The following is a 23614-nucleotide window of genomic DNA, read 5'->3' on the forward strand; positions in this document are numbered from 1 at the left end:
TAAGTTAAACCTTTGCATGAAATCTTCATATCAACTCCTTGAAAGGCTTTATATCTGTCGTGAAATAATTTCTGCAGTTGGGTGATTCCTGTTATTGTTTTTTCTGACAGACATGGACTGCTTCAGAGCTAGATTGAGCTAGTTATCTTTATCTTTTTATGCAAGGTTCTCTGAAATATATTGAAGCCAGTCATTTAAAAACTACAGTACTTTCAGGAAGATGTTTTTTTGTGTGTGATTCTATACTCTTCCTAAGAGATCAGAACATTTCTAGAATTTCAAGACTGAAAGTTGAAAGTTTCTGTAGTAATTCAAAATTTTTCCCATATCAGCCACTCTGCTGTGAAATCACTGAACTTTGATAGTGAGCAGCATTAGTTCATTATTTAAAATTAGTTTATGATACAGCTTTTGAATGTCTTCACATTTGTTGATTAAGGTATTTCTAACTTCAGTCATCGTTTTAGAGCTAAACCTTTACTGTATAAATCTCTTGATTATGGAGGTTTTTTCCCCTGTGACCTCTTTCCCTTGAATCCTTGTGAGAAACTAAAATAATATTTTCATGCTGAAGGTTTTTTCTTACCTGTCTCAGGAAGACACATTATTAACATTCATGCCATGTTTATTGGTGTCTCAGGTCATTCTGTAATCCTTTCCAACACCCAGGGTACAAAGAATTAACTCCATTTCTTTTTCAGTCCTATTGAAAGGTCTTTTTCTTGATTCTAAAGATTCAGATGTGACTTTGTGTGGTTTGTGCCATAGTGATTTACCTGCGAAAAACAAATATGTGGTTGGAAGATATTTCTCTTATAAGATTACAAAATTGAATGTTGGGTCTTGTCTTACCTACAAACAGAAACCTCCGAGCATCTAAGATATCACTGGCTTTCTGGTTGATTAAATCACTGTTTTACCCCCTTAGACAAGGTATGTATAATATATACATGGGGACTTTTACATGAAAACTTATGAGGTCAGCAGATGCCCATTTGCAGGACTTAAATGGCCTATCCATGCTCATGGTGTCACAGTGCAGAAATTAATTTAGGCCTAGCATCTCTTCACCCACATTCGTGCACATTTGCTTACTGGTCCTCTTTGGATCTGCTAACCATTAGTTGATGTTGGTTTGAAGTATCTTCATGGCTGTTTCTGGCTTTTGGGATTGGATGGTTATTTCTGGCTTTTATTCTGTCATGAGTGCTTCGTTGTTTCTTGACAGTCAGTGTTTCTGGAAACAGCACCAGCACCACTGTCCATGCTGGAATGGTAACTTTCTCATCATGGTCAGCATAACCACTGCTTTTTGTGTTTTTGTTTTAAAATGGCTCTGAATCTCCGATTTTACATGAGCAAGTATCACAAAAGTTCAAAGGTCCAAAGTGTAAGTTTCTGCAGCACTCTCAAGAGAAATTTGTAAATCATAAGTATGGATTTGAAGGATGCTTACTGGTATATGCCTATTTATCCCAGGATGGCTAGTTGGTTTATTTGTTCAAATTATGACCCTATGTGCCATGGCATGGGCAAGACATTACATGCACTTAACAACTTGAATGGATGTAATTATATGATTATAGAAGTATATGAGGCAAGTTACTGAGTTTTTTAACAACTGTGGTAGGCAAAGAAACTTGATAGTTCAGGTGAAGCCTTGTGGGCTAAGCATGATTTGATTTCAGCCTTTTTACCCAGATTAACATCATCATAATAGTTGTTCTGGCTGTTATAAAGATTTTTTGATCATGACAAACTCAAGGATGTCACTTATTCTTAGATGTTCTAGAAAAGAGGATTGCTCTAGTTCAGAAATTTAAGTGGCTTAGGGTTGGTTGATTGGTGCTTTCAGACAGATTTGCTCTACCCTTCAGCACAAAAGTCTTTAGCTTATTTATAGTACTAGTGCCCTAATAACATGTGGATCTCATGTGAACATCTTTCAGATTTATTGAAAGTACACATATTGTGGCCAAGGGTCTCAGGCATGAAGGTAATTGCTCATAACATTTTTATATTTATAGAGAAGCAACTGCTTCTCTAATAGAGGGAGGAGACAACATGGTGTTGGGGTCTTCTGTTCTTGCCTGTCAATAATGAATACTGAAGTTTTCTCTTCTAACACTCCAAAGTTACAGGGGAGCCATAGTAAGCTAAGCCACTATAAATAAAAAATTCACTTCTAATGGACTAACACCAGTTTGAGGGTTGCTTTAGAGTATGTAGGAAATAGCTACACAGATGTATGCTTTTGCTAGTTGGGTCCCAATATAGGCCTAAGATTCAGAAGAAAGATCTTAAGGTCAATTTCCAGTTTCAGTTTGGATATAGGTTGCAGCCGTTTTGATTACATAGGCATTTCTTAGGCTAGTTCTTCCTTAAAGGTTCCCCTAATATGTTTTGTGGTCTCCTCCAGTTAAAAGACATTTAAGTTTTATTAATGTTAGCTATCTTAACAAACAAAAATTTGTTAAGAGTTGCTTGGCATGGCAATTCTTAGATGTGAATATCTTCATATACACACTGTTTAATGAATGTCTTCATTAACACACTATGAAACTTTACAAAAAGTGTCAGCCGAGATCTCTAATAAATTTAAGGAATTCTGTGCTATTATGAGCAATGTGAAAGCTGAACTTCATGAAAGAGGCTACTCAGACCCATGTGAGGGAGCTTTGGTGTTGAGCCTATTTTTAAGAAAAAGTGCAGGATGGAAGATTTAGCCTATCTCCAAAAGGTAGAATTATTATTATTTGCAATTTTCATCTTCATACAGTCCTGGGAAAGTGTCTGTAAGGGACATCATCCTTCTGTATAATCAAAAGTGTCAGATTTTTTGGTCTTACAGAAAATTACTTAAAGGAACATCTGTTTGTTCTTCCAGGCATCTTTAAGCCTCTATCAACACAGTACATTTATGGTTCGATCAGAATGGTGGTTTTCTTTCTGTAGCCATGGCTGTCTGCCAAAGGCCATGAAATGAGGCTAATACCTTTGTTCAATGATACCTCTGTTTAGATTTGATTGACCTTACGTGTTCATCTTTAAGTATGCCACCATTAGAAAAGGATGGTAAAAAATAGTCATAATTTATCATTAAGGGTAGGTTTGTTCTTTAGTTCTCCTAAGGCTTTTCAAAAATAAGTTCCTTCTGTTTCAGATAGGTATGCTCACAGATGCTCAAAGAGCTCTGTCTGTAGGTGAGAAATATAGATTTTGAAAGATAAAGACCATTTCTTTACAGTAAGAAGAGCTGGATGAGCATCTCTTTATTAATCTCTCCCCTTCTTCATATTTTCATATTTATAAAATCATTTCGTGATTCCAAATGAAACAGACGTAAGGCATTGTCTCTTTTAGTCAGAGAAAACATATGGGAGGAAGGTGACTTTCTCCTGTGACATTATAGGCCCGGACAGGTTGCTGTGTCCTGTGAACAAGCATCTGCTGGCCTCATGTATAGGGTGAATATTTACAGATATGCTTCACTTTAGGAGGTAAAACAGTTTTAACCATTAGGCTCTGCCTATGGTAAAGAAGTGATTTTCTGTCCTTTAAGACCCATAGTTTTTATATATTTTCATATTTAGTTCAAAATTATCTAAATTCAAATTAAGAATTACATAAAGATAATTCAAGATATGTTGGTAATTTCCTTTTACAGAAGAACTGATGGTCTCTGAAAATGCAATCATTTGATTGTACACTTAATTGCAGCAGTATTTAAGGTACTTTTTCTGCATTTTTCTCAACCCAGAGTCACAGTGCTTGGATTACACCTTATTGCTGTGTTTTATTATATGAAAATTAGCTTTATTTGTGCCACCATGTTATCTTTCCTTTTCAAAATCTATATATTGTGTTTTTCATAGGAAAACAAATTTTTACCATAAAAATGCTGACCTTTATGAGTTAATCCTTTGTTATGGTACAAGTTAATTGTAATCTATATCAAAAAATCTTTTGTTATGGTACAAGTTAATTGTGATCTATATCAAAAAGTAAAAGTATAGATCTCAACACAAAGCATCTCTAAAAGCACTGGTAATTCCAAACTCCAAATCTTATATTTTGGAGGATACATGGTTAAAGAGGATAGTTGCAAAACTTAATCTTTAATATTTATAACTATATGCCATCAATGATGTCTGTAAATACATGATAAATTTAATTTATCGTAAAGTAACTTTAATCATTACATATATTGCACACACAACAGAGTGGTATTCTGTGAGTAATTGAGAAAAAAGTATGCCTTATAAATTTGAAGCTTGTAGCTAACATGGGCTACATACTTAATGTGTGTGTTCTTCAAATTATCCTTAACAACTGCAGGGGTTGTTAAAGATATCATGATTGGTGGATATAGCTTGATGTTGATGGCCTTAACAACCATGACAGTGGAGGCCTAAAGCCAAAACAAAACAACCAGCCAAGTAAGTTACCCATCTTGCAGCAAAGTGGATGCAATGATAGGGGCTAGATTATGCAAAAGTCCACATTCTAAACTTTGTCCCTTCTTAAGAAAAAGCCTGGGTACATGTTCTTATCCACAATGGCTTGATTGTGGGGAGCATGTGCACCTATGACTACTTGGTTCCTAGTCTTAGTTTTCATATCCTTCCAAATCTTACGTAATCTTTCATTCAATGGTACAGTTTGGTTTAAATAGTACAGTAAAGCTGTGCAAAAGGTGTGAAAGCCAGTGCAAAGGTATTACTGGTAGTCTTAAGATAACCTGGTAAAGATAAGTTTGAAAATTGGTTTTCACCTCCTCACTGATCATCCCATGAATGTTGAGCAAGACCTTTTCATTAACAGAATTAAGAGTAAAATCCATTCATTCCTTCAGTGAATATTTTAAGCCCTTACTGTAAAGGAAAATATTATTACTCCACCCTTTTTTCCTGCCTGTGTATATATCTCAAGACTGAGCTGTTGGATACAGACCAAACCTGGAACACATTTTGCAAAGTTTTACATTTCATTTGTTCTTTGAGGTTGAGCTGTTAAAGATCAAGATCATAAGGTCTTGTGTACTCAAATGCTATTAAATGTTTTTGTGCAAAATATTTGAAGACTGGGTTAAAAGATGTGGACTAAATATATACCTTACACAGATACCACAGATGGCTTTATAGCATGTGCACCATGGTGCTGCTACATACATTATTGCACAATATCTGATGATTTGGTGGATGGATATTGATGAAACTAATGACAGATACAAACCAAATGCCAGGGGTAAACACATTTTCTTGTAAATGTGTAAATGACAAAAGAATTTCTAAGGAACTGAAATACTACGCAATGAAACCAGAGTAATATGTACATTCAAATGGTATTCAGTTTTGTTAGTTTATATAAATGATACAAGAAATTCTGCGAAAATTCACTAAACAGCTAGACCATATTATATTTTGTACATATATCTCATATACAATCTACTTTGTTATAAATTATTGTTATAAATTAAAGTTTTTAAACATAGCATAACCAATAACGTGTTAATATATGAGGGATAGTCATTGTAAACATCATGTACTGTAATGAAATAAGTGATGATCTCAAGCTTAAGTGCAAAGCTCAGGTAAGTGATTATCAGTTTTCACTGCAAAACTTAAGAGTCTTCAAAACCAAATGTGTAATAGGCTTAAAAACCATTTAACTTTGCAAGAAAAGGATGCTTAACAGCAAAAGTTGAGAAGATACAATATGAAAATGAAAAATTTACTATTCTGTATATCTTAAAAAATGCACAGATATTGTGCTTGTTGTGTATGGGTTAACCCATATATCATCTACAATCTCTCACCACTTGATGTTGGGAGGATCAAATGCATGCAGGACTTGCACATATCCTCAATTTGTGTCCAGTGTGCTAAAGTTAATGACAGCCCCCACACTATTTTAGAGCATGATCATTCTTTACTTTGTATAAAAAGCTGATTAAGAAAATAAGTCTAAACATCTCCGTTCATACCTCCACCATCAACAAGAGGAAGACATGAAAACTACTTTCTAAATCCATAGGGGTCACACTGATGTTAATATTAATTAGACAATGAAAAATTATGTAAAATAAGGGTCAAAGAGCATGAGAAACTTTTCTTTTGGTGACCAAGCTGTGGGTCTGTGGAACAAGCTAATGAGGAAAAGGTAAATGCTGAAAGTATTAAGAAATCCAAAGCTTGTAGAGATATTAAAAGATAAGACACAGGGGCCCCATGAGTGTAAGACTCTTTCAATATGTGCACAAATAAGTTTTCAAGAAGATATAAACAATGTACATTCAACCTAAGCTGAAATATGATGTCAAAGTGTGATTTCTGTATCTCTGGAGTCAAATAGAAAATGGTCTACAGGAATGCAGCAACAATGGTACTAGAATTAAGTGGAATGAAATATGAAAAGTGGAGAAAGAAACCTTGATTTAACCACGGGAAAGTAAGATGGATAAGGGGAGACATGTTAACTTCCTGTAAATTTCTTGATCCTCAATAGCATTATTCTAGCTTGCATAAATCCACAATAGCATTCTTCTATCTTGCGTAAATCCAACTTTTTTTTTTTACCTGCACCTATATCTTCATTAAACTTCCAGATTGTTATTGATGATTATTCCAAGATCCTTCTCCTATTAGAACTCTAAGCAATTTTCCAGATATCCTGGAGTTCACCAGTGTAATAGTCTCTTTTGCCGTGGACACCCCCTCGAGGGAGTCCTTAAAGGGAACAGGCATCAGAGAAAAAGTTCATTATTTATTTTTTTACACCTTTCCATCTTGGATTTAATTTGCCACCTCTCAGGAGAAGCCATTTTGAATACTGGACTTGGGTGATAATTTCTGGATCCTGTATTGCATTCTGTTTTTTTATCTTCAGGATAATTAGAGACTGCAGTAGTGAGCTCACGCCTTATTCTAAATCATTTATATAAATCCATGAAATGAGCTAAGGACTGTGTACAGTAATTTCTTCTTTCATTTAATAATACCTGTTTTCTCTGCTGGCCAGTCTTTTATCCAGATGTATACTTCATTACTACATTTATCATCCAACTTTAATATTGAAGTAACATTTGCAAGCTAACTCTGATCACATTCCCCATAGATATGATGTCTTAAACGGATTTATTACAGGGAAAGTTATCTTAGAAGACATACAAGGTCATATAATGCCAGTGCCTAAGGGAAACAACATATCTCCGAAAGGGAAGAAGGGTATAGGAGAGAGAGAGATGGGTAGGAGGATGGAAGGAAGGAGAGATGTTGGTAATTATATGAGAGAGAAAGAGAAAGCTGGAAGGGAAAGAGGGGATAATAAGAGAAGTAAGGGGATGGGTAGAGGAAGGGAAGATAGAAGGGTATATAAATGATGATGAGCATATAGCCTTTTACTAAGCAAGTTTTACTCAAAAAATTCTTAGGTTCTAATTTCTTTAGTCTTGTAACCCTTCTTTGTTTCATTCTTGGTCTGGCCTTGATGACTTTTGTCTTTAACTAGACCTTTAGTGTGAAAAGAATAACCATAATTTTATTCAAAAACCAGAATTCTGAAAATATGATCTGGTGCTCATAAAAGGAACTTATATGCAAGCTAATTGTGATTTTCATGCTAAAAGTGAATGAAAAAGAAAATTACCTTCCCTACCTACCTGTCTACATGAATGAGAGAATTACTTTGTATGTAAGTTGAATAGTATTAGATATTGCAGAAGACCAAAGTATGGTGGGCAGATAGAATGCAGGAATGTGTCTAGGAGCAGGACGACATTGTACCTAGATGTATGGTGAGCTTTTGTAATGTACAGGGTAGACCCTGGGGAAACAACTGTTTAGTATTAGAAGGCATTCATTTTTTAGTAAGAACAGATGAGATTTTAAAGATTATCCTTCCTGTCTGAAATGTGGCATCAAAGTTCTAAGGTAACCATTTGCCACAAACATGATTAGTCGCAACTGCACTTTGTGAATCATTGGTCCCACACACTTTTAAGAGTCTTGTATCTACCATTTTTGAGAGGGAGGCCCTGAATATTGATGTAGATTTAACAGGCTCACCTGTAAACTGGATCACCAATCAACCAACATGGAGACTTAGACTTCAAAGATTGTGGGTAATCCTGTTGGTTCATCACATGAATTAGCAGCAATCCTACGCCTACATCTGTGGGTAATGAGCAAAATAATAAAAGCAAATATCAACATGTAAATGTTATATGTGGGTGGAACATAGGAAACACATAAAGAAATAAAGTAACAGAGCTTTTAATAAAATGATATAGTTTTGCTAAGCATAACTGTTACAGGCTGCAGTAACCTAGAAATGAAAATAAATGGTTAACAGAATGGTGATGTCAACAAAAATCAGTTTTGATGTATAAAGTATTCTGTAATTTTTAAAGGTACAAACTGGAAGCCATAAGACTGTTTCCCTGTCCTGGATGAAAAGTATCAATTTAGATAAATCTTAAACCATGGTTTAACTATCCAAAAGAGATTATCATCTCTGAGTAGCTGAAATACACAAATGAGTGTACACATCTCACTACACATTTGCTTGGCTATCAGTTCAGTATCTTCAAAAGTGGTAGCAAACCCAAACACCCACAGCAGTCTAGTTGACTACTCACTTTGAAACTTCTATTCTTGAATTAAAAATAAATAAAGTAGCAGTGAGTGAGTTGGTAACTTTGTATCTCAGCACTTCACATATTCAATAAGAGGAAGAACTGCATTTTGGGAACAATCTGAACTGTAGATATGTACTTAGTACAACATTACTTGTTAAGCAATTCTAAAAGGGAGATCATCATGCATTATCATACCAGGCATTCATGTATTCAAAAAAATTATGTAGGATACATAACTGCTTTATCACATGCCATTTTTAAGTGCATACACGTTCTTCATTTTCTCGCCTCCTTTCTCTATTTTCTGTCTAATTGTATAGAATATGATCTACTCTATCTCTTTCCTTCCACCTGTTTTTCATTTGTAGGGAGTTTAGGAATCCTCTTAGTACCATCCTTTACATTTCTATCATATACCTTGCTGGCTATGCACAAATATTTCTATTCTTTAATTCTCATAGTCATGATGGATAATACAGCAGATCAATCAGTTTTCATATAATTATCCTTCTTGTTTGTTACCTGCTACAGACATATTCATAACTTTTGTTTGTGAAATATTTCGTTATAACTTATTTTTACATGTAACTTGCTTGCTTTTCGACTTCTTACTGCTTTTCTCATTCATTTCTGTAATGTCTTCCTCTCTCTCTTGCATACTTCATAATCTCCTAGCCTTTAATATAACAGAACCAATACCATTTTTTATGTTATAACTTTTTACCAGTTGTATAAATGACTTTGACCACCCCGTTCAAATTTCATCAATTATTATTAACAAATCTTCCAGTCGTGTGTGCTAATCCCACATTTTTCCACAAATTTTCCCTTCTGGAGCTATTTATCTCCTTTTAGTATAACTTGTTATCATTCTTTATCTATTTTCAAAAAGACTTATTTTCTTTCAGCTGCACTGTGTTTACTGTTTTATGGGAATTTACTCTCGACTTCATTTATTACTAGTTTTTCAATCAACATTTTCTCCCTCTTATTCTTCTTTTCTGTATCAACCAACTTCCTGAAATGATTACATATTTGTACAAGTTTGGGAGAGAGTTTTACAGGCATGGAGCTTCATCTGAACTTTCTTTAACACCAAAGCTATCTAAGCATTTTTATACTGCCAGCAATAAGTTTCAGTACTTAGTCTGTTCAAACCAACAACTCTTACACTAAAACAGAACCTCATCATTTCCATTCTAATGAGCTCTCTGTATAACTTTTTGTAATTATGACCTCTGGTCTCCCTCATTGCATCACATGAAGAACTACTCTCAGTCATCCAACAGATTTAGAAACTTGAAGGCTATTACCAGACCACTCCTGTCCTTTCTCTCTTCCATGGTGAACACATTTTTAAGTCTTTACTCTGTCACTGTTGCTCAACTTTTAATGCTTCTTTTTGTGCAGTGAGCAGACTTAATCTTTGGTCTGATATATATTGTGAAGAGTTTACCAAACATTTCCTAATCCATATACTTAAATGCGATTCTAATATTTGCCAACAAACAATTTCCCTCATTTACTCTTCTAATGTGGAGATCTAGTGACAAGCACAGTGGCAACCTGTAAGTGACTTATCATATACCGTTTCCTCTAGCTTATTTTCCAATCAGTGATAATCCCATTGAGGTATTCTTTTACTGTTTCCCATCCTTCAGAAATATGTGAGGCTAAAGTTGCACATATGGGTGCTTTATTGCTCGCCTGAAATACATGCCTCAGTATATTAAAATCCTCATTTTGAAATATCGTCATATCTTTCCTTGAATTGGCTGACACTGAAGTAACTATGTAGTCTGGAAGCTAATTCCAATCATCTACCACTCTTGGAGAAGTGCTTCCTATCATAAAGTTTATGCATATCCCCTCTTAAATAATCCCTGTTTACTTCAAAGAATTTTGTCGTAGTACATTTCATCAATCATTTATTAAATCTGCTTTGAAGTTTAAGTTATCTATCAACTGACGTCAACATTATACTTTTATTTCTTTCACAACCTCGGCATCATCGGCTCAAGATGTTCATTAACCAACAATAGCAATGGACTTAATCCCAGCAGCATACCACCGGTGATCTCAAGCCTATTTCAAGAAAACTACTCTTGGATGAAGATTATATCATATATCTTAATGTATCTTTATTATGCATCATGTAACCTACACGTTAATACAATAACGCATTACGCTCGTCATTCTGTTTGGAAAGCGTGACCCATGATGCCCTCTGTAAACAGAGGTGACAGGCCTTTGAATACCACTACCCGTACTCGTTATCTCGGTTTATTTCTTGTGTATCTTATTTGTGTGCGTGTACATTTCATTGTCACTTCCTCGCCAGCGTCTTTGCTTCACCATCCGTACATGGGTCAGGGAAATAGGCTCAAGGAATGGTGTGAAAAGACTCTTACAATGACGGAGGTAGTGCAAGTCAGCGTCAGCTACTTGAAGATGCCATATGCCATAGTTGCTCATCTCCACAACTGGCCGACCTACGACGTGCATTACCTGTGCTAGTCGCCTTCCCACAGCGTTAACGAGTATTAGCGGTCTGCCGTGAATGCGAAGGTATCACTCTTGATTGTACCGGTCCCTGGGTGGCTCAGGCAGGGAATCAACGTCCCCCACATCCAAGGCAGCCATGACCGACAATCCACGAAGACAAGGGAGATGGCAGCGTCGGGCGAGTCCGGAGGGACGACATATTAGCAATATAGAGGTTAGCATTTATAACAGAGTTCGATTATAAACAGTTCGCTGCTCAGCCGAGAGTTGCTTGCACAATTCCCTCAGCAGCAATAACTCCTGTAGCAGCACCTACAGTGTCAGGACATGATATCTCAGATGCTGGCTCGTCCCACAGCCGTTGAGCAGAATACGGACGCAACCGGAGCCTGGACTCTTGACACCATTAGCAGTACCATCCACCACCGCCCGCACCTTATACAAGCTCTCGTTCATCGTCTGTTCGTGAGTTTAGTAGAGTAGTGCTTGATCGGACTACGTAGAATGGCTGCAGACGAAGTCGGTCACAACGCACACAACCAGCACACCTCAGGTCCAGTCTCACGCCTGACTTGAGGGCCACCTTGGCCCACGCCTGTTTGTTGAAGACCTCCTCCAGCTAATCGAGGTGAAATTTAAGTGCCAGCGCAACGTAGCCTTACGTTGGGTGCGCTTCCATGAATGCTACCAGCAGAGTAGGAAGGTCTTTCACAACATCGTCCTAAGGGAGCTTGCTACGATGCAGAGTTGTGTGAACACTGCATGGACTCGCGTCTGCTGAAACTCGGAACAAACTCGACCACCAACTCTCCCTGAACTGTTTGACACCCTGTCCTAGTGCAGCAACGAGGAGTCAGCTTAAAACACCGAGACGGATCTGGCAGGTAAATCAAAGGCTGTTCAGATGTTAAAACTACGCCAGCAAGCAACAACGAAAACGTTAGCAATGCGATGGGTGTGATGCCGTCCTGAAGGACAAGAGAAGCAGTGTCCTACTTGGGGGAAACAATGCTTCCATTGTGGCAACACGGGACACTTCAGGTGTGTCGCAGGAAGCTACAGTAACGACAGCCAACAGGAAAAGATACCCAGCGGCTGAAGCTTGGTGACTTTCACAGGTCCCCTGCCGTACATTCATTTCTCAGAGTGTTTTTACTCGACGGTATGTGCAGGCCAATCGGTAGGGGTGAGGGGGTTGCTATGCACACCAGACACCTGTGCAGAAACGAGAGCCAACGGACTACGACAGCTGAAACTGCTAGGTCTCTTCGACTCTGACCTCTCACCTCCTCAGGATGAGGAGGTTCTCTTGGCAAACATTATATTGTCACGTGGGATCACCAGACACCACCGTTGACGTATTCTGTGACACAGATGACCCCCTGGAGGAGTTCAATGACATCCTGGTGGATCCGGAGGAGTTCCATAGGGAAACACAGCTGCGGACCTTGTCTGGCCTCCCATGAAAATCCACCTGCTGGAGGAGGTGCAGCCATTTGCACTCCACACACACTAGGCCATCCCACTGGCCTGGCATGCTGATTCTAGAAAGCATGGTGCAGCAAGGGATCTTCCACTCACTAGGTGACGAGGTATTGGTGTCATCCCATGGTGGTCACGAACAAAAAAAGCAGAATAAACGATTCCGCATCACCATGGATCTCATCAAGCTGAACGGACAAGTTTTACGATCCCCCCTCCCTCACCCAACAACGCAACGTCATGAAGGTCGCCCCCAACTCCAAAACGTTCATTACAATGAACGCATTCAGGGTCTCGAGAGGTGGTACGTTGCACCAGGGCATCCAAAATGGTTCCAGGAATTTCCTGAGATCTTAGAAAATGCAAAATATCAACAGCGATCCATTCCACCCTTCTCTCATCTGCAATACATACCCTTCTTGGCCTTACGGCTCATGGCATAAAACCGTAGTGGATAAAAACAAGATGACTGATAGAGAAGGGAAGTGGTCCCGAAAGAAACTTTGTAACCCCTGATAAAACGCCTCTTAGGGACCCTGGACGCAAGCAATACTGGTCTACTGCCAATTCTAGCGAGTAGAGGGGGCGCAGCCGATTACCTCCATCACACCTTGGGAACGGTACAACTTTCTATGTGGCTCCAGGGGACAAATTTTGCGGACTTGGCAACATTGCACGTCAAGGCGTCTTCATATGTAACAAGTCGTGGACCACGTGCTTTGCTGTGACTTGACCAACACAGACCACCTTCACCGTGTCTGGGAGGTCTCTCAAACAATGCCGCAAACACGGCATAGCAACAAGTTTGTGTTTCTCAGCCAGGCTGTTGGGTTTTGTGTGTATAACATCACAGCTGAGGGTGTGACTCAGGGATGCTGATTGCGATCACAGGTTTCCCCATCCCCATCAACATTACAACCTCGTCATTCATGGGTCTCGTGAATCAGCTAAGAGACTTCATCTCAAATACACAGCAGCATCGGCAGGCACGCTCAGCTTCCTCAGCCCAGAAAGCGAAACAAGTCCTGTCTTCGACTTCAGTTACCGCCCACTTCAAGCAAGCCCTTTTTACATCTCTGCGACAGAAGCCTCGCTTCTGAAAGGAAAGGAATTACATCCTTCTGCAGCAAGTCTGTGATAACTGGAGGATGGTCCGGTGTGGCTATTGTTTTCTGTGTGACGCGCAGACGGAGTTATGTCATGGTGTTGAAGGTTGTGACTTGTTATATCTGTGTGGGCCATGAAAACGTGCCCATTTAGAGCAGCTCACTGGCACTGGATGTTGTGGATAACCTACGTATCCATGTGCCTTAAGGAGCAGACGATGCAACTTCACGACAGCATATTGCAGGGCAAAGTTCTTTCAGTGCTCGACGCACATCATTCCTCCCACACATTAGCGGATGATCCATCCTGAGCAGACCTGGAGGTAGAGGCGAACGTCACCTACTTCTGACGTAGCTGCATAGGGCCAGAGCAGTGGAAATTATCTTCGCATTTCCCCGATCACCTTTGTGACCCCATGTTCGAGGAGACGTGTACACCTGCTGCCCAGGATGACACACCGTCAGCTCCACTACTCGTCATTACAGCATTCTGCCGTCTATTTTTGTCCTTCGCTACGATCCACTAAGGTAATTGTCTATTTCTTGTTTCTGCCAGTAGATGCAGCTTCATAGTCAGCTCTTGATGTGGTAGTGTAAATTTCTTTTTAATTCCAAAACTCAGGCTATCTGTCCCTCATATTGGCTAATATGAAGCTTGCTCTCACACAAGTGTAAAAGATTATTGTAAACATGACTTCTTTTCATTGAATTCTTATTGTCTGCCAGCTAGGTAGGTTCAACTTTGCAGGTTGCCTTCCGTATGATTTCTGATTATCCTTTCCATTAGTTTACAGATCAAATTTGTTACGGAGAGTGATCTGTAGTTTGGCAATTTCCTGATCACCTTTCTGAAAGACTTTTTTTTTGCCTTGTTCTGTAGTGATGAATTCAATATTTATATATTTTTTGTCACACTTTTTCTCATTTATAGCCTCTTATTTAAGAGCCATCCACTTTCCCATATCCACTTACCCATTTACCTTCCCTTGGAGATTAGGTTTTACACTCATTTCTTAACTTTTAAACTTTTATCCTCTTTGCTTCTTTATTAATTTTTCTGATGGAGACCATCTGAAACAACAGGTTAACCTACACAGTATATACCAACCATAGCTACTTTTAGACCCTACAACATTATGCACAAGGCCTGTCAGTCTTTCATAAGAAAAACCATATCACTTAGCCTTATCTATCCTGTTTTCCCTGTAACTAAAACATGTATGGACATCCCTGAGCTGAAAGTACGTAAGTACATTTTTATAACAAGTATTCCTTCTCTGATGTTAGGCCATATGTATATTTTTACTCAAAGTACTATTACTGCTTTTCTATCAGGTATCCATTCATTCACACCACCATGACAGTGAGTTTTGCCCCTTTGATCCACATTTCTAACTTTCTTGTCAGATTTTCCCCAGAATGTATTTTTATCCTCTCTGTGATAACATGGAACATAGGCAACTTTTTCAGTCACATGATTAGTTAACAGTCATATCAAGCACCAGTCTTTCATCAGAAGTTCCACAAGCTAACATAGGTGTATGAACAACTAGGTTAATGTAGACAAGATTAGGTATCCTTCCATCTCCGTTTCAGTAACTTACTCCACCACCAAGTCCTTATCACCAGCATTCTACTCCACCACCAAGCCCTTATCACCAACATTCTCTTTAAGGATTATTATATTTCATCTGACGTACCTGTTTATCACCAGCTTTCTCTGTAAGAAGCATTAAATTTCATCTTACCTATTTATCACCAGCATTTTCTGTAAGAATCATTCAATAACATCTGCCTTACCTTTGATATGACTCCAGTTGAATTAGTCTAAATCACATTAGGTTAAAGTGTGGTATATTGAGTTATCTCAGGTTAGTCCATATTTGAGAGTGTGAAAATTTTTGATCAGGAACATAACCCACTAAAACATGACTTTCAACACCTCCTATAACAAAAGAGTGCTATACTGATAGCTCTTCAGAAATATAACGTGTCATTATATGATGGCCAGATGTAAAATATTTATTTAGATGATTTCTCAACCATAAATCTTGCATTCTCACATTTCATCAGCATCTCCAAACAAGCCTGTAAAATACATGTAACGAGATAAAGAAATACAGGCCAAACCTGTCCATAGGTTACACTCCTCATAAAACAAAGAAACCACCTCTGACAAAATCACTCATCAGTAGAAATCAGAGGACAGATTAAACTAAACAACACTACTAACCTAATCACTGAAAGGCAAACTCCAAGGTAGCACTCCTTCAACACAATAAGCTACAAGACCCATAGTAACCAACTTTGGCTGGTTAAAGAAGATCCACACTTACTGCAAGTTAGCACTCCTCCTTCAACACAATAAGCTGCCATTGTAACTTGGCTTGTTATAGATCTACTCTTAATGCACCAGCACCCCAACATAAAGTATTTCTGACCAGTTCCAGTGGCATCCCTTCTCCCAAAGAACTCCAAAAGTTAATCATAAGACTTAAAAATATCAGCCACAAACCAGCCTCACCCCTAAACAGTAGTAATGAAAACACCTACACAAAACCCATCCAGAAACAACTGCTCACCCACCCTCTCTAATACAAGTAATGCATTTAAAACCTTAAAAAACTACTGAAACAAGCCCTGACAATGAATCAAACTTATACGTAAAACACTTGGCCCAGCTGTAATTCAAGCACTTCAGACATTCGTGGCTAAACAAGACCGTCGAACATCTAGAAACTTGCCAGCATAATACCAGTCCTGAAACCCATAAAACTACAGAAATACCCTTGCTCTTACTGCCCAGTATCACTTGTCTGCAGTATCCTGCTCTCACCTACACAACCACTCTGACACCACAATACCATTGACCTCACACAACATGCCTACAACCCTTGTTTTGCGCAATACTATTTGAAATAGCGTTTGACACCGTTCCCTGACACTGTCTCACACATAAGATATTTGATACCACCCTCCACAACAGTGACTAAAAGTGGTTGGTGGCCAGTTTCATTGTTGGCCATCATGCCTGAGTCCTGTACTCTGTTATTGCCTCAAAAATCCTTACCCTCAACTATGGAGTTCCCATAGGCATGACCCTCAAGATGCATACTTTGAGTCCAGAAATTAACACTTTAGGGTTAAAAATAAGTACGTACTTAAAAGAAAATAGTATGATCGTTCTACGTCATTACATGGAGGTGATGTACAAAACCATAGGTAATACCAAAGCAGTCAGTCAGCTATGCTACACAAAAGGTTACCTTGACATTTGCAATGTAACACCGACTAATTAAGTCACTCCTCGTATCTTTCCTAAGAAGTGGTGGTCTGCTGGACTGGGCCACTAGCCAAACGACCTTTGCTCATTGCATGGATAAAATTTTGCCATGTTGTGGAAAACTGGATACTCAAAGTTCACCATGATGCTCACTTAGCGTACCTCTTTGTACTAAACATCTTGTATCTGCCACGTTATCACCTAACACATTCACATTATTTTTTCCATTCCATCATTACCTGTTACATCTTCCCCATCTGCTGTCCTGTCCTATCGTTCACCTCACACCGTAAACCTTGAGAGGTTTTGTTTTTCTTGAATTTTGCAAATACTTTCTCATTTGCCTTTCTTTTTCAACCTCTTACTGCTTTCTCATAAACATCTAATTATTCACAAACTTCTCACTTGCAGGTATTGCCCATTCAACCCTCATCTCTTTCCTTATTAACATACCTTCCTCAGCCCACTACATGCTACCATCTCTTGCATGCCCACATTCTGCCTTTTGCATAGGATACACTGTACTCACACATTTAAACTGCTTTCCTGATTACCTTCCATTCCTTGCTCACTCCAATAGTTTCATTCATTCTCATGTGATGCCATTTTTCATCCAGTCTTTTGATATCTACACAAACTGGTCTATTTTCTGAGCTCATTCACTTTCACCGCCTTCTTCCCTATTTCATAGCCGTATAAACTTTTCACACTTGCCTCCTCCAACAAATGATCAGATATCACACCATTGACCCCTCTCAGCTCATTCATCTTCCATTGCATGCCTTTCAGTTAGTCCATACTCCAGTTATGCCTGTTGATCCCAATCCCATTTACCCACATATACTTACGTATGCACCTCTCGAAAATCAAGTAATCCCGTTACTCATCCTTTCTCGAAACATAAGATGACAAACTGGTCTGTTTTTCGTTTCCACCAGGTACCCCATGCCCCTCAGTGATTCCCTCAACTGCCACGTCACACTCTTGTATTCAAACTACTCAACACCAGTACTTTGTCCTTTTCATTGATGCACCACTCAGCTCCTCCCAGAAGACTCGCCTCTTTTCCACACTGGTCCAGCTACCAAATGTGTAAGCATGCAGAATCACCTATGTCTCATAACATACTTTCATTCTCACCAACATCATCCCATAACTTTCTTTCTTACATTTTAACACTCTTTTAACTTAATTCCACAACTCCTTCAGCAGAAGTGCCACCCATCTCCTTTGTTGTCATCCTCACACAGACCCCAAACTCTACACCTTAGATATTCCCAAACCACCCCAAACTCTACACCTTAGATATTCCCAAACCATTCTTTCCCCTTCATTCATAGGACATCCAGGTTCCTATTCCCACACACACTACCTGTCTCTCCATTCTTCTGATTCTGGTTACAACACATACATTCAGGCATCTTGGCATGAGTCTACGAGAAGCACTCTTTTCTTGGCTCCTTATGTTCCCGTTATTAAAAAATAAAATACAAGTATGTGAAGGTTTTCAGCTCTCCTGCTCCTTCCCCTTTTATTAACCTTTAATGACACACATGAGTGGTTTCTTCTACCCTGTCACCAAAGTGCAATTTTGGTTCACTTTCTTTTCTGTCAGTATTTCTGGTTTTTGCTTGTGTGCCCCCATCACTAGCTTGACCATGCAATACTCAGCATGCTGCTGTGTCACATGATTACCTTGTGGCTGTTGGCAACTCAAGGGTGGGCAGTTTTGCTAACCATTTCTTTTCTTACACCTTGAAGATTTGGAACTCTACCTTCTCATGTCTTTTCCCGTAACTATGACATGGCACATTTTAAAAGACAGGTTTTTCACTTCCTCCAAAATTCATATATATTTATTTTTAGTCATGGAAGTTAAGTGATACAATTAACTCTGAACATGCACATTTTAAAAGACAGGTTTTTCACTTCCTCCAAAATTCATATATATTTATTTTTAGTCATGGAAGTTAAGTGATACAATTAACTCTGAACATGCATGGCATTAGTTATTATTAAACACACCCAAGAACCCCTTTTATTGAACTTTTGCATTTGATGCTGCACTCCATGCAGGAGCATTCAAATATTGGAATTCTTTTTGAATGAGAAGGTCCTTGATAAAACAAATTTTTTTCCATCCATTGACAATGCTACAGCCACTATGATGATGGCTTCTTGCATATGGTGTAACTACTTGCAAGCTGAGTCTGGTAACACCCAAGGGATAAGTTATGGCCACTCAGTTTTCAGTGACCCCCAAGAAGAAAGACAGCTGTGGTTGTTTGTAACAGTGAAGCACCTATGGTTCTCAAAGATGACGGATGAAGAACTTCTTATAATCGTTATACACCCCAAAGACAAGCATAAGGTTGGTAAAAGGAACAGTGAAAAACCATAGGAGATTACCATGGATCATTGTGCATCAATAGGGGAAGAATACATGAGGTTTGTGGAGTGAAAGAATTTCACCCAGCACAAAACTAATGAGTGTTTACTGCTCCTAGGAAACTCATCAAAAAATCCATGCTTGCCTCTTTATACCTTGTATACTTGTTTTGGAATTTGATGGAAAAAAGCAACTCTGAGTAACCTCAGGTATTGTTCTTCCTTTCCTGAGCCTGAAATCACTTATGAGTTATCTTACACAGGATGTCTGTCAATAGATGGCAACATTATGATCAGTCTCTAGCACATAACGGCCAGACACAGCCATACGAGGAGAGACACAAGAGTAAGCAGTTCTAACCTCTTCATAGATTGTTTCTATGCTTTATCATGATGATGACTCAGGAAAGTGATATCACGGATGTGAAGAATCTGGTAGTGACATTAGTGAAGATTTTTTTTTCTTTCACAAGCTTCAACTCCAGTGATGCCATCCCTACCTTTGACTGTACATGCTGTTAGTATGAGTTTATTACATTCCCTTCACTTTTTTACATCTCTCAAGATGTATGGGATAATAATGACAACCTTATTGAAACTATTTTCAAAATTGATAAAAAAAAATTTGCATTGCCTTTACATAAACATTTAAAACATTAAAACGTACAATATTTTTTTTTCTAAATTTTGAGGAAAAATATACATTTAGAGGCAAGGGGTTAAGCAGATAACATTAAGGACTGCTCATAGAGGCAAGGGGTTAAAGTAGATAACTTCATGTAGTACTTAACTGTACTTCCAAGCAGTGTAAGCACAAAAAAAAAAAAAGCTACTCCAACCCCTTCACCAAGCCCTATTACCTGTGCTTGATGTTACTGAGCCACAGCATATCCTTGATGACCCTCAGTGCATATCAACACCAGCTATTGCACTGGATGAAGTGCAAGACCTCCCTCCTGCTTCTCATATCGCCTTTAGCTGTGTAATGCCACCTTGAGCACTTAAAACTAATATGCAACCGCCAACCTCTACCTTCGTCTACATAATAACTTTTGGGAGGGGAACAACGAAGGTTGTAAGTACTTGAAATAATATCAGTTAGTGTTCAGCACAAATTTAGATATACAACAATTTACTTAAATTACAAAAAAAATACCATTTCAAATATGAATTAGGTTGGCAGAACACTCTGTTATGATGTGTTCAGACCACAGCCTGGCCCATATTCCAAAAATTTAGAATTCCAAAATCCACATATTGCTTGGCCCCAAGAATTACTATTTTTGATATTCCATCCATGCCTCATTTCAGGCACAATAATAGAATGCCAAGGTACCAAACCATTCTACAAATAATTACCCTGCACATACCACCACAAATTATTGCCAGTTTATGTTTTTACAGGACATTGAAATTATACTGTCAACCATTGATATTATCATCAGGCAGTATAGAATGTTAGATGGTTAAAATTAATTTGATAGTGCTACAAAACCAAGTTTTCTTTAAAAAATTCTGTTTGAGAGCAAGTCTCCATATCAGTATTCATACAGTCTTCACATTAGTACATACCTTAAACCAGGAATGCATACTTACTTATGAATAATGATTTCTCTCAAGATGTTTTATATACATTAACCCTTTTGGTGCCATGGATTTCAATCTGCTGTTACGTAACAAAGTGCTCTTGGATATCAATCTACACTCTTAATTTCCCATCACAATTTAAATTGTATGTGCAGTTTAAGATCAATTGGCAGGCCATAGAATGAGGCATAAGAAGAAACTGGAGTCTCCTCACTTATGCCACAAGCACAGGGGATGTTTGCAAAATTTTTTTGATACTCTACCCATCCTAACTATGTTCCTTCTTGATGCATCCACCCACCTCTTAAGATGGGGTATACTATGCTGCTGCCCAATTTAAGCATTCTTGTACCCTCAAAATGAGAGTGCTGGATGAGTTTGTTGCTTGAGGAAAAAAATCTTTTATTTTGATATATCTGAAGAGGAGAGTGCAGTGAAAATTTATAATGATTGGGACATTGGGGAGAATGCAATTATGGTTGTGGGGAATGGGCTCTGGAGAGGAGACATTTGGGGTTAGGTACCATACAGACTCTGCAGAATCACAGATGAGTTTTATGTTTGTTTGGTTGTAGGCGCATTGTGTTTCCCCTTAGTGACCATCATTTTGGCTCTTGATTCTTAAGTAATATGTTTATATATTTTGTGTGCACCTCATTATACATATTTATTTATTTTTTTTTTTGCCCTTGGGTTACCCCTGAGTCCATAGTTCACCAAAAGGGTGAATTTGTAGTCTTTTTTATATATAAAGAACCTGACTTTTGCTGCACGTTACCAGGCTGGATTTTTCTCACCTTATAGGTGCATTTTTTTAGTACACTGAAAAATGTGGAAATGAAAAAGTTACAGTGATGTTGCAAAAGACCATCCAAATTACCAATATTTTTTGGAACAATACCATCATGATGTGAATATAGGTTTGGAAGTGTTGTTTGGTGGGTATGTTGGATGACGATGGGGTGTGGGAGTAGTTGATAGTATGGTAGGTTTGGAATTTGGCTAAGTTATATGTTGGTTGTATGTGTGAATTAGGACATTTTATAGGTGTGTAGGTGAACTGTGGGTGTTAGAAAGGTGCTGAGAAAAAAGTGGGGTCAGTTAAGGTTTGGTAGTAGGAGTGAGGGTTTGAGCAACTAGGTTTATGGGTGGAAGTTTTAGTGTAGAAGCATCAGTTTGGGTTTACGAGTGAGACTGAGGACAAGGGTGTGGTGTAATGACATGTAGATTACTACATATTTTCTTTCATTTTGACATAATGATTTTAATCTTACTCTCTATAGATGAATAATTTCTTTGCACATTAGTTTTTTTTTATGATAACAGAGCTACTGAACAACAGAATGCATAGTTACAAGATACTGCTCACCTTCCCCAACATTTGGCTCACTCTAATTGACTTTGTCACTTCTCTTTACTCGAAAGTTTTTGTTCTACCCCTAAAAATTGTAAGTGAAAAAAAAATTCAGTTCATACTGGAGGAAATCTAATACAGTCTAGACAGATACCTAGTTCAGGTAGAATGTCACCGAGTGCAAGATGTTAGAAATTGGGCAATGAAATGCAAGAGTTTGCCTCAAAAATTGATTTTTGAAGGAACTTATGATATAGTACTTGGAAGCATTTAATAAAAAATGGCATTTCATATAAGCTTTTACTGACAGATGAACTTTGTTCATTAAATAAATCATCCACCTGAATGTAAAGCTCTAACATATAAGGACTAATGATGGTACTGTCCTCCTTGCACTTCAAACCCCATTATAAGCTTCATTAGTGCTCACAAGGCAAAGGAGAAAAGAAGGCATTCTATCCAGCTCAGCCTATCAAAATTAAAGCAGTTTACTTTGATCTAAAATGGAAAAAAAGCATTTCATACCGAAGATTGAATACATTTTTACTACAAATTCTCTTTTCAATATAGTATAGCATTGGAGGTTCATCAAAAACTTCTCTTTTAAGGCAAGACCTGGATATTCACCACCAAGCTAGTCTGAATGGTTTATATAATCAGTTTTAGATGCCTTTACCAAGAACCTTGATTGCTTGAGTGTATTAATATGACTACCAAGAATCTTGATTGCTTGAGTGTATTAATAACTAATACTGGTTGGAGTAACAAGACCAGAGAACCTGAAGTGTGTGGTTCACTATTCAAGGGAAAGGTTTTCTTGTAGACAATACAGATGCACCTTCAGGATCTATAAATATATCACACTATTAACATATCTGTATATAATTCAGAAAGAAAGTGAGAAGAAAGGTTTACATGCATTTAGTAATTTGTTATTGAAAATGCATTTTACCAGCATGTGACAAAGATGAGATCTAACCTTCAACGAGGGTATTGTCACGTGATAGCATGTGAATGTGTTGCTCATCTGCTACATGCATTGGTTTAAGATAAGTGAAGATCCCTAGAGTAGAGGAAAAATTTTTCCAGAAAACAGCAAATGCCTCGTGCTAGGTAAAGAAGTAAATGTAGTCTTGATCTTGAACTCAGGAGAGATGGAACACAGTGGCAGACAATCTTGAATACTTCTATCCTTCATCAAGAATTGGTCCAGGATGATTTGAAAGAGGTAAAAGTAAATATATGTCAAGGAGATAATTAAACTCAAAAAT

At 38.1% G+C, this 23614-nt stretch overlaps 1 protein-coding gene across 12 annotated transcripts in view; it reads right to left on the reverse strand.

Annotated features, from left to right (window-relative positions):
- The window catches only part of LOC139759442 (uncharacterized), a 227895-nt gene that overhangs the window by 27423 nt on the left and 176858 nt on the right, over window positions 1–23614 (reverse strand). For 4 of the 12 annotated variants that reach the window (XM_071681557.1, XM_071681561.1, XM_071681559.1 and 1 more), the window contains one exon: window positions 8067–8172. The exons of 1 other annotated variant lie outside the window; for it this stretch is intronic. In XM_071681557.1, coding sequence (XP_071537658.1) covers window positions 8103–8172 — 70 coding nt within the window. In that variant the 3' untranslated portion in view covers window positions 8067–8102. Of the gene's footprint in view, window positions 1–640; window positions 777–8066; window positions 8173–23322; window positions 23536–23614 lie in introns of those variants that run through there. 7 more of the 12 variants (XR_011715054.1, XM_071681556.1, XR_011715055.1 and 4 more) reach the window with 7 other exon arrangements.

The sequence above is a fragment of the Panulirus ornatus genome, chromosome 33 (genome assembly GCF_036320965.1).
Source record: "Panulirus ornatus isolate Po-2019 chromosome 33, ASM3632096v1, whole genome shotgun sequence".
Taxonomy (NCBI): Eukaryota; Metazoa; Arthropoda; class Malacostraca; order Decapoda; family Palinuridae; genus Panulirus; species Panulirus ornatus.